The following is a 12,787-nucleotide window of genomic DNA, read 5'->3' as shown; positions in this document are numbered from 1 at the left end:
AGCAGAACTGCAGAGACCCTACACAGGTGATCTAGGAGGAAGTTTAACTTACAGCACTGGGGAGGGAAAACCTTGCCTCCTAGGCTGATTTCATCAATGCACTGTTACGTTTGGAGCCAACTCCCTGCTATTCTAGGGGTTGGCGTGAAATGAAAAAAATGCATAGTCCCTGCTACCTCCAAGCGTGAGAGGCCCTTCTGCTATAGATAGGACTTTGGAGTAGGAGTGTAGGGGAATCTAACTGCTGTTCAGAAGTGTACTACTCATTTTCTCCTTCGACAAAATTGTCCGTCTTTCTTAGAGTCATTTTGGCCATCATTGAGCCTTTCAAATAATTTAACATCTTTATATGTAGTATGAGAAAAAAATTCTGTTGAGATAATTGAAAAAGATAGAATTACCTTTTAAGAACTCCTTTTATTTGTTATATTCTTTATAAAAATGCTTCCTCTTACAGTTCAGCTGTGAGGAATAACGCGGATGGGCCAGCCTCTGACCCCCTCCGCTCGCCTCCTCCCCTGCCACCTTGGGCACTGATGCAGACTTACTGTGTGTCAGCTTGCCCCTACAATAACTCTCCTCCCTCCTTAGAAGCGCCAAGGCCAAGGAACAATGTTGAGCATTCTTTCTTGCAATAGATGATAATTGTGTTCTTAGCTGGGATCTTGCTGTCATAGCCACAATAACTGTGTCATTGTGCGGGGAGGCTGGGTCACAGCAGTTATTGTGCGGAGTAATGAATGCTGTTTACTTGTAATGTGTTGTCGCCTGCATCTGTGGGTGAGAACACACAGTCACTGTAATTTGCCTGGTGAGCCATCAAACTGGTATAAAATAACATCATCTGTTAAGCAAGTTAGCAGTCACAAAGAACTATTGATCTTTTAAAAAACATGTAGCATTTTTAATGAGAAACTTTGAATACTAGAGATTGAAGATGTGGAACAGTACCCCATGTCAGGGTGCACTGCACTATTAATATCTGTTCTGTAATGTGTTTGGGGATCAAGTTCACCTGCATAGACGTGAAGGAGCTGGGGGCGCCTGTCTGTGCTTTGGCTCAGGTTGGAAGAGCTGCTTAACGACAGTAAATTAGAATTTGGATAAGTGACCGCTGTGTGTGGTGTCAACTGGAAACTGGGCTTTGCGGCAGCGTCCCTGGCATGAGACGTGGATTCTGAAAGCAGAGAATTCTGTGAATGAAGTTTCTTTGCCCAGTTCTTCTACCTACATAAGGAAAAGATATTTTTTCATGTGATGGAATGAATGTGATGGCCCTGAAGAATTCTTACTGAAGCAAAGGGAAACATTTTTTTCTTTTAAATAACCCTGATGATACTTTTCAAGGATCTTAAGAATCCGAGTTTTGGAACTGATTGTTTTCTTGACCATCCACATCTCACAGTTTCTTCCTCTCCATCCCACTGCCCATTTTAAAGCAATTTTTAGCTGTTCAGCTGCTCATTAGTGTTGCTCATTAGAAGCTCTCTGGGGATTGCATTTCAAAGTGGTCCTTTTTATGCTTGCTTTTGAAAGTTTTATCAACTTTCCAGCAAGTATAAGCCAAGTTATTGCTTAATGTAAAATTTGACCTAATTTTTATTTTTTATATATTTTCTTCTGTTCTGATTGATACAGATGTAAATGATGGCTTCTCAGAGAAGTAGATTTTGGCTAACACAGTGATTTGTACCTCATGAAAGAGAGTAAATGAGGTTTGGTGTGACTTAAGTTTTTGTGATTTGGGGTCTTTTTTGTAATCCCAAGAGCGTAGAAATGACAAAGGGGTGGTAATTTTGGAGGGGAGAAGTACATTAAAGTTAGGCCAGGTAAAGTAATGTAAGAATTAGATCATCTGGGGTGGCACCTGTGGCTCAGTGAGTAGGGCGCCGGCCCCATATACCGAGGGTGGCGGGTTCGAACCCAGCCCCGGCTGAACTGCAACCAAAAAATAGCCGGGCATTCTGGTGGGCGCCTGTAGTCCCAGCTGCTCGGGAGCCTGAGGCAGGAGAATTGCAGAAGCCCAAGAGCTGGAGGTTGTTGTGAGTCCTATGACGTCATGGCACTCTACTGAAGGTGGTAAAGTAAGACTCTGTCTCTACAAAAAAAAAACAAAAACAAAGAATTAGATCATCTGGTAATGGCAGGTATAATTCCTTTTTGTTCCATATTTTGATTTAATACAGAAACAGTATAAAAGTAATAATTTTCCTACCTTTAAAAGTTATATAAAAGATAATGTGTGTTCAACGCAGAAAATTTAGAATTAAAAAAAAAAAATTCAAGTGATTGCTAATAGTCTCTACACCTGCTATCTAAAATGATCATCATTAAGTTTTGGTGTAGAAACCCTTCTGTTATTTTGTAGACTACTTTTCCATAAACCTTTTTTGAACTCAAGTCCATTTGGAAACACAACAGTCATTTTAAGTTTCTCCCATAATCCTAGAGCAGGTTTCCATAACTGATTTTTTGATCGACATTTTCAGATATTAAATGCATTGATAACTAATGTTAGAAAAACATAGAATTGTGAATTATTAATATTAAGAACATTTCCCATGATTTCTAAAACTTAAAAGAGTTTTTGTTTTGGTGATAGTCTTCTTTTACATTATTACGAGACACTGAATTCTTGTTTAGAAATAGATAATGGAAAACATTTCTGATGAATAAAGAAAAAATAAATTTTCAGTTTTATAGACATGTTGGCTTTAAAGTGAGATTGGTTTACTACTTTTTAAATGGATGCATAAATAGGTTCCTAATTCGCAAATTGCTTATTTTTGTACATTTTTTCTTTAGATAAATGGAAGTCGGTTAAGATAGTCTTATGACATATTGCTTTGTTCGTTTTTTTTAAATTTCTTACTTTCTCCTTCCGACGAATCGTGTCTGCTCCTGTATAGCTAACTGCTGCTATTTTCTGCTTCTGTGACAGCGAGCCGATGGCGGAGTCTCTTCTCTTCAACTGCCTCACTGGCTTTTCCTTATAGTCCTGTTGCAAGACTCAGCCCTTATAGCAATGGCATTAATACCCCCAGCTTCTCTAAAACCTCAAATAAAGCAATACTAACACCTGAAAAAACAGGTAATATTTCAACTTCTTGACTAGCTGCTCGCTTTGTAATTCAGTCACTAAACACAGTGTAACTATCCATCTTTCACTGTCAAGTGAGAGGGAGATCATGTCCTGGAGAGTTTGTGCTGCACTTACTTTGGGTACAGAAAGGCGTAGCCCTGATGTGCACTCTGGCACCCCGATGGGCTGTTCTCAGTGGTGTGGAGTCTCCCCTCTTCAGCAGAGGCATATGTGTGCAGTCACGTATTCTCAAGGGTCTAATGTGCCTTTAAAATTAAATGTCTAATACAAAGTAAGTAGTTTTTACTAAAACTTATGATTGTAAACCTTTATGTCTTGTTTTTTCAATGTTTTAATTTTCCTGGAAGCTTTTTTTTTTTCTTTTTTTAGTATTAAGCTAGGACTATGTAGGAAAAATAGAGTAGATTTTTATGAGATGACGATCTCACCATTACCCTTTTTTGTGTCAGCACTGCTGTGATTCTATTCCTACAGCTTCCTTCTATTTCTTCTTTGGTTCTTTTATCTCAAGTCATTGCTTTTTTACTTATGTGGGTGCTGTACGTGAGCCTTTGCTTATCTGAATTATGAAGACTGTGTATGTTTTGTGAATGTGTATGTCTCTCTTAATATTATTCTTACCTGTTTATAGTACTGTTGCTTGTACTCCATAAAGAATGGACCAGGTTAAATTTTAATATTAAAATATATAATCATTTACCACCAGAAACAAGTATGTCTTCTTATTAATTAAAAGGGTAGCTGAATGCGTATTCCTATGATACGCCTTTACATAAACACTAACGGGGCTATGATTTAGCAGTAGTGAATTTTTATTGTGATCTGAAACACAGAACATGAAATCGCCCTCCCTAACAAAATTTGCAGTATACAGTGCAAGTGATTTCTTTAATTGTGAAAGTTGTATTTGAAAAACACTGTGGAAAGATGTTTTTATATATGTGAATTATGAACACAGGAAGATGTGCTTGTCTGCCCATCAAATGGTGATGTGTTTGGTCATTATTTTTGTGACGTGAAAAGAGGAAAGAATTGCTGGCTTTATACATAAATGGTAAAGCATTGTGTGCGTGTCCGTGTAGATGTCAGTCCCGTAGACTAACAGTACACAATCCTCTGTGTTGTAGGTTACACTTCCAGGGGCTCCCCTCTCAGTCCCCAGTCATCTATTGACAGTGAGCTGAGTACTTCAGAATTGGAAGATGATTCTATCTCCATGGGATACAAGCTGCAGGACCTCACTGACGTTCAGATCATGGCTCGTCTGCAAGAAGAAAGTATGTCCTTCCTTTTAAACTTGGGATATAAGGGAAGTGGGAGGAGGTTTAGACATTTCCCTCTAGATAATGGCCTGAGAATTAGATTCTTTCTCTCATACTGTCCCATTTGGTAAGTGGAGCACTTGCATACTCAGATCAAAATACACTGATAGACATCGCTGGTACTTCCACCATGGAAATGGGTTGGCGGTTTCCTAGAAAACTAAACATGCACCTTCCATTTGGCCCAGCAAACTGTACCCTTGGGCTGTCATCCCAGAGCAATGGAAGTTGGTGTTCACACACAAACCTATAAATGAATGTCTTCTTACTAGCTTTATTCCTAACAGCCAAAAGCTGGAATTAGCTTAAATGTCCTTTAGTAGGTGAGCGGTTAGAACAGCTGTGGTACGTCCATGCCACAGAGTCCTGCTCAGCAATAGAAAGGGACAGACTCCCAGTGCACAGTATCTTGCATGCAAAATCGTGTTAAGGGGGAACAGTGACTGCAAGAGAGGGCATTCTGTATAATTCCATTTTTGTAACACTTTAAGATGGCAAAATTTTAGAGATGGAGGACAGATTAGTGGTAGTTGGGGCTTAGGGGCCTGCATGGGGTCTTGGGAGGGATGTGGGTATGGTTGTAAAGGGATTCTTGTGGCAGTGGAACTGTTCAGTGTTTTGACTGTGATGGTGGATCTGTCACTGCATGTGAGTCTAGAGTCATGGCAAAAATTCAGTTGAAATTCATTGATACGCTTCTCAGGGTAAACTGTTGTGGAAGTGAAGATGAATGAAAATGAGACTGTTTATCAGGGGTTCTGTAATAAAGTTACACCAAATTACAACAAATAATCCCGAGTAAACCACTTCAGCGGCATTAATGGTATCAAAAGGCACCATAAGATGCAGATCACAGGACCAGACTGAGCTTGTTTTGCAGTTATCTTTTTGGGCCAACATAAGTAGAAATAACCAAGTATCATTTAAGCATAACAGTTTGCTGCCTCTTGCTTTCAGAATTAGTCAAGGCTGCTATGAGAAATATGGTAATGCCTACACAGGGTTTACTAAGGTACATTTGGAGGGGAAGAGTGATTATTTTATATCATTTTTTAGTAACAGAAAATTTAAAGACTCTTTCTAAAAATACATGGCTACAAGATTGGATGTCAGTTTCAGAAGGTAAGTAGTCAGAAATAGACAACTTAAAAATAATTGGTGGCATTGGCCATGAGTTAAAAGCAAGAAACTTGCAGTTTCACTATTTTTAGATGGATGCCCTTTAGAATGGTCTAACATTATTGAAGTGTCACTATGCTTTGAAAGAGATAAGGTTAGTAACAGAGAAGAACAAAGGAGAGATGACCTTCTAAGAAAATATTTGTACCTTGGATTTTCAACTTTCCCTTTGACTTTGAAAGTTGTGAGTGGGAGCAGACTATCTTTCTATGGGGGCAGGCATTGGGTGATTTTCATTGTTCTAAAACATAGCAAACTTCTCTTCCTCCACACTGTAGAACCTCCACAGCTGACTACGTCCCTACACTGATCACTTTCTAATTTTCCTAGACCAGACGTGCACCACATGTATGTATCAGTACAGTAGGCCTGGTTCCTTGTGCTGACCACCTCTGTATGTTGACCAGTTTGTTACAGTCCCTTGGGTGGTCAGCTTTCAGAGGTTCTAGTGTACTGCTTGACTTGAAAGTGATCCTTTGGGGAAATTGATAGATACTGATTATGAGCTATATAGGAGGCATATTTAATCTTTGCTGGAATCAGGATAATCTTTTAGCAAAACAGAATTGCCTCACATTAGATATCTGTTGGTAGGTAAATGTGTTTGTATTCTTGGGATCATCAAGAACAGGATAATGAGTCCTATTTGCATAATTTGGCACAGATTTTTTTGTCTAATATTTGATTAATTATAATTTAATGTTAACTAGATTGACATACCACGTACGAATCATGTTTGTTTTTACTGTACAGGTCTCAGGCAAGATTACGCTTCTACTTCTGCGTCTGTGTCAAGACACAGTTCTAGCGTGTCCTTGAGTTCTGGGAAAAAAGGGACATGTAGTGATCAAGAATATGACCGATACAGTTTGGAGGATGAGGAAGAATTCGATCATTTGCCACCACCTCAGCCCCGCCTTCCAAGATGTTCACCTTTCCAAAGAGGAATTCCCCACTCACAGACTTTCTCCAGCATTCGGGAGTGCAGGAGGAGCCCCAGTTCCCAGTATTTTCCTTCAAATAATTACCAGCAGCAACAGTATTATTCGCCTCAAGCCCAAACTCCAGATCAGCAACCAAATAGGACTAGCGGAGGTAGGTCCTGTTCCTCCGTGGTATTTGATGTGCTTTATTCTTTGACAATGTGGGTAAAAAATGGCTTGAAATCAGCATAAAAGTCATTGGTAAATGTTTTCCAGATTTCTTACGTTCATCTTCAAGACCTTGTTGGTTTGGACTGAATTTGCATCTGTAATTGACCAGCTACTGATGACAGGTCCCAGATTTATAGCTTCATGAAAACGTTCATGACGTACCTGATTCAGAAATCATTAAAAATGTGGATCTTCTTTATGTCGTAGCTGGTAGAGCTGCAGGATGGGCAGGGTCATACAGGTGGAGGAATTCGCGCTCCAGCCTCGTGGAGTCGAGGCTCTGAGTTGTGTGTTCTGATCTTTGCGCAGCCTCAGCCTCTTACTGCCTATTCCTAGCATGGTGGTGGTAAGCGTGGACAGTGACACTTGGGGTGGACACTGTTCTTGGACATCCAGATTTAGGGAAGTTTGAGATGTGTCTTTCCTTCTATTTATTGATATCTGGAATTAAGATCTATGTAAAAGTAGGAACATGGAGGCTGATATCTGGCATGATACTGGGAAGTTGATGCATTCTAATGTCAGCATAGTGGGTTGGAGTTTGTGTTAGCCTCTATCATATTTTTTTCTGTTTTCATCATTTATCTTTCTCCCTCATTCCCAGGAGTTAGACTCCCTGATTTCCAAGAACTATGGGGAAAACAGACATGTTGTGTTCTTGTACTGAGGATCGGCCAGACCTTCACATACAAACTCCATGTATTATAGAGAAACAAACTACTTAAAAATGATTCCTAATTATGTAGTTATAGCTTTTAATTATTATATAGCACCCTTTCTCAAAGGTGGGCTCCGAAGTGATAAAACTGTATTTAAAAATATTGTTAGGCCAGATACAAATTGTATTAGTGATGAACTGATACCATTTAGTTTTTAGTTTTTAACTTACCTTCCTCTGTTACTTCCATCATTCATGCTAAGAGATCATTTGAAAATATTTTAAATTTTATTTTCATAAACTTATACCATCTGAAATTTCAAGTTAAAAAGGGTGGCAGTTAAAAAAAGTCACAGTGACTAGTATATTAAAGCTCATGACATCAGAAAGACGGACTATCCCATGTGCTTAGTTGAAGTCATAGTGTCATCCTAAAATTGATAGGATATCTAGAGTTGTTTCTCTAAAGGTTTTGTTACTCGTGTTTTAGAACATTGTAGTCAAATTGTCAAGCAGATGCTAGTTCTGCATCTTAATTAGTACTTTCAATGGGATCAATTTCCTCCACTACAATGTTGCACCTTACAAAAGTGATATCCCCTTTCAGCAAAGGCCATTTGAAAAAGAGTCAGGTTTCCTGGAAACCTGTGCTTTGATATTCCTCATAGGAAAATGGAGCTACACCACAGTTTAGGTTCCTTGGTGGTAGTTTTATTTTTCCTATAAGGTCTGCTTTTTGAAACAAAAAGAAAAATGGAATACAAAGGCCATTTTCTGGTTGCGACTTGTGACTGATTAGTTTAATGTTTGAGCACAGGCTCTGAGGCCCAGCAGACATGGTGCCAGCCCTTTCTGACCACTTGAGCCGTTTCTCAAGTCGCTGAGCTTTAGCTTCCCTAACTATAAAATGTGAACTGTCAAGATAATATCTTTTAGAAAACTTAGGCATAATTTCCCACCAAACCATCTGGTACATCTTCTTTCAACCTAAATATGTTATAAGGAATAAATGTAGTGAAGACTCTTCCATTGCCGGAAGTGGATATGCTGAATAAAGGTTGTCTCCTCCCACCCTCTTCCTAAACTTTTGTGAATGAACATATGGTTCAGATGTCTGAGCCTGCATTTGTTACCATAGAAAATTATTTGGACAAAATTGTGAAATAAGAGTGTTAACTTTGAATATAATGTATCAAATATCTTTTAATTATCAAAATGATAACAGGAGGCTCAGCATCCATAGCTGCTCAGTGGTTAGGGCGCCGGCCACATACACCAGGGCTGGTGGATTCGAACCCAGCCTGGGCCTGCTAAACAAACAAGCAACAACAACAACAAATAGCCAGGCATTGTGGTGGGTACCTGTAGTCCCAGCTACTTGGGAGGCTGAGACAAGAGAATCGCTTGAGCCCAAGAGTTTGAGGTTGCTGTGAGCTGTGACACCAGGCACTCTATAGAGGATGACAAAGTGAGACTCTGTCTTAAAAAAACCCCAAAATATATATGCATATAGATAGATAGATAAATAGATAAAAATAATTATTGAATCATTGAGTCTATTTTGAAATAATTGAAAATAAACTAGAACTGTAAATACATTAACTGCTTCCATGGCTCGTATAGTGCCTAAATTCAAAGAGATGGCTCATAAAAGTTCTTGGAATATTTCTGGGAGTCATAGAATTAAAAGCATATTTGAAATAACTCGCTAGCCACGGAAATTGACTAAACCTTACAGAATCTTTACCAGTTTTCCTGTAATATTTAGAGCACAGGGGTTGTCTGTGACACGATGTCATTGTTAGCGTGAGGCCCTCCTCGGACCCTGTATTGACTAGCTTGCTAGATGCAGCTGTCCAGTTGGTAACCGAATATCTCCATCTCCTTGATTCCCAAAGATTTCTGAATCTTTTCTTCCATAGTGTGGTGAGTCTTGCTGTCTCGGTACTGTGAACAAACTCATTTGAATTCTTTCCTTGGTCTGTCCTCCAGTTTCCTGCTACACCTAAGTCGTTGAAGATTAAATTGCTGATTTCTTGTGAAGGTAGTATTAGAACATTAGATTTTGTTCCTTGAACTTTAAAGTATAAGTGGTTATTAAGACATTCCAAGTTGTTTGACAGGAAAGTGTGCCTCATTTCCAGATGGTCTGATGCAAGCCGGAGATCACAGCTTAGCTCCCAGAGAAATGGTGTCCTAAATATTTACACTTGGTAGACCTACTTTTAAGAACATATTTCAAGATTAAAGCTTTTTCAAATTGAATTGGTGCTTAAATATGAGTAAAGATTGGTTTTAAAGACTGATACGTCTAGATTGACAGTGATAAGAGACCTAACAATCAAGTATAATGCATGAAACTTGATTGGATTGTGGTTTAGAGGGAAAAATATTCTTGATAAGTTTGGAAAATTTGTGTATGGATTGTGATATAATTAATTTGTTTGTATAAGGTGACGATATTGTGCTTCTGGGGCACTTTCTTAGGCTTAGGAAGTCCATGTGCACTTAGGGTTGAATTGTCCAGAGAGTGCAGCTTTTATATTGTTTAGCAGAGGAAACACATGTATTAAATGGAGATGAACTGAATATGGCAAAGTAGAAACTACCAATATAGTCAGAAAATGTGCAGGTGTTTATGATACTAGTTTTCAATGTTTCTCTGTACAGAAACTGCTATACTAAATAGTGAAAGAGCAATTTAAAAAAGAAATATAGAAGCTTGCAGTAGAACCTTCTAGACTACCTCAAGTTGACCTAATTTTTAAGGATCAGACATGCACCACACATGTACGTATCAGTACAGAAGGCCTAGTCCCTTATGTTGATAACCTGCATATGTTGACCAGGTAGTGACTGTCCCTTGGGTGGTCCACTTGCAGACACTATTTGTTTTCTGATTTAGCTTGAAAGGAAATGACCACAAGCTTGAACGTTCTGATTTGTGCACTTTAGTGTGTTGGGGTGTATTTTCTTAAAGATAAAATTATCTTGTAGTGCAAAGATACACTTCGGGAAAATAAAAGATTGAGAAACATTGGTCCAGATGCTAAAGTCTCTCCAGCATCTCAGAGTACCTGGCATTTAGTAAATACACAATAAATATTTGTTTCCTTTGTGCTGTTGTCGCTTCCACAAAGTAGGGAAGGGTGTGCAGGTGGAGGGACCAGCATGCGTGCAGGTTGTAGCAGACCCCCTTGTGTCTTGATGTCATTATCTGGGCTGTGCTCAGGCACTGGGCTTTCAGATGACAAAAGGGAGAGGAATCAAGGTTGGATGGGTTTCAGCAAGGGGGTGACTACATATGTGCTTGTGGTCTAGGAAGGGTGGGCCTGGCTGGCTTATGGTACAGAGATGGATTGGAGGAATGAGACAGGGTACATGGAAACCAATTAAGAGAATTTTGTGAAAATGTGGGTAATAATGAGGGCTGAACTAGGTTTAATGAGTGGAAGACTCATTAAATCTTCAAGAGATGGGATTAACAGGACTTGCAGTCTAGGGTGAAAGGGGAATGTGAGTCTTAGGAGACTCCCAGACTTCCGATGGAGGTGACTTGTTGGACAGGGCTATTTTGGTTTTGGGTTCTAAGCAATTAGGAGAATAGCGTGTGAAGGGGAGAAATGAATGCCGTTTTGTACTTGAATGGACTTTGGCTTAGTTTTCAAATGCATCCTTTGTTTTCTCAGCTTAGTGACCTGACATACATACTTTAGTTTGGGAGAGGGGTGTATTTATGTATTTGGAAACTGTCTTGTACTACCATTGCCCTCTTGTGGCTGATTTAAAAATCTCCGCAGCATTGAGACATGTATGACTCTCTGCTGCCTCTTGGTGGTAGAAGATGTACTTAGCAAGGAGGAAGAAAGAGAAGTACAGTATTTTCTTGGTCTTCTCCAAGTCTCTAAATATTGAGCGGCATAGTGAAGGGTTAAAACTTCCCAGAAGTTAATGTGGCCATGTTGATGTGATGAATAGGTATTGCAAGACATCTCAAGTTAGAATTTTGTTAATTTGCTTACTGAATTTGCAAAAAAAATTCAGTAAGTATTAATTTTGACTCTTCCAGTTTTTAAAAATAAACATGTAACTTGTAGTTTTTTGTAGCTTAAATGGCTTTCGGGTTATTTTCAATCCTTATTTAATACAGTTTTATCTATCTACTTATTGAATAGGAACAAAGAGATAATTAATCCCCCTATCTCTTTTTATAGAACACTTGTTTTTCTTCTAACACAGTTTTGGTGGAACCTTCTGGTTGGAGAGTATGTTTTCCTACACTGTAGGTTAATTCTCTGACAGTTTGTTCATTAGCTCAGGATAATTTTTATCATTTACTTTTGCAAGCTAGTGTTTTAATTGGCATAAAATTTTGTGATTTCTTTTTTTTTTTTTTTAATTTAGTAAAACTCTTTCCTCTTCCAGATAAGCTCCGAAGAAGTATGCCTAATCTCGCCCGGATGCCAAGTACAACCACCATTAGTAGCAACATTAGTTCTCCAGTCACCGTGCGAAATAGTCAGAGTTTCGACTCAAGCTTGCATGGAGCTGGAAATGGAATTTCAAGAATACAATCTTGTAGTAAGTATAAAAAGTTTTAATATGGCTCGGCACCCATAGCACAGTGGTTACAGCACTGGCCACATACACTGAGGCTGGTGTGTTTGAACCCGGCCTGCGCCAGCTAAACAACAATGACAACTGCAACAAAAAATAGTCAGGCGTTGTGGTGGGTGCCTGTCATCCCAGCTACATGGGAAGCTGAGACAAGAGAATTGCTTAAGCCCAAGAATTGGAGGTTGCTGTGAGCTGTGACGCCATGGTACTCTACTGAGTGAGACTCTATCTCAAAAACAAAAAAAACAAAAAATGAATGCTTTGTAATTTGTAATTAGTTTTAGAACACCACTAAGAAAGTATCTTTCTGTTTTATTTCCTCTTTTTTTACTTGCAAGCACTCTAAAGGAGATTTTTCTCCTTATTTTGTGCCCTGTTTTGTATTTCACCATTACAGTTGAGCAGTATTTTTACCAGTGCCTTTGTTGTCAATTAAAATAGCAAATTGCATGTGGACTTTTACACACAAGGATAGCAGTAGAAGTACTAAATGGTGATTAATTTATCCAGTCATTGTAGAAAAATCTTTTTTTCTTTGCAGATCCTCTTTCTAGTGATAACTAATACCTTTACTCTGAAAGAGCGTGCTTACCTCTGTCTAGCTGTTACTTTTTCCTGTTTTTCACCTGTGCGTGACATTTTTTCCCCAGACGAAGTTATGTTTTAGCGTACCTAATATGGTTTCTTTGTGCTCCATTTCAGCTCACCCCACAATCTGTTGCTCACTTCCTGTACGCTTCATCTGGCAGTGAGC

General features: G+C 38.9%; 1 protein-coding gene across 3 annotated transcripts in view; it reads left to right on the top strand.

Annotated features, from left to right (window-relative positions):
• Positions 1-12,787, top strand: part of SLAIN1 (SLAIN motif family member 1) — a 54,402-nt gene that overhangs the window by 35,525 nt on the left and 6,090 nt on the right. For 2 of the 3 annotated variants that reach the window (XM_053563703.1, XM_053563704.1), the window contains 3 exons: positions 4,231-4,380; positions 6,358-6,699; positions 11,842-11,997. In XM_053563703.1, the coding sequence (XP_053419678.1) occupies positions 4,231-4,380; positions 6,358-6,699; positions 11,842-11,997 (648 nt within the window). Of the gene's footprint in view, positions 1-2,941; positions 3,092-4,230; positions 4,381-6,357; positions 6,700-11,841; positions 11,998-12,787 lie in introns of all 3 variants that reach the window. The other variant, XM_053563702.1, reaches the window with a different exon arrangement.

Source organism: Nycticebus coucang, chromosome 15 (assembly GCF_027406575.1).
Source record: "Nycticebus coucang isolate mNycCou1 chromosome 15, mNycCou1.pri, whole genome shotgun sequence".
Taxonomy (NCBI): domain Eukaryota; kingdom Metazoa; phylum Chordata; class Mammalia; order Primates; family Lorisidae; genus Nycticebus; species Nycticebus coucang.
This window is presented reverse-complemented; position numbering and strand designations above follow the sequence as displayed.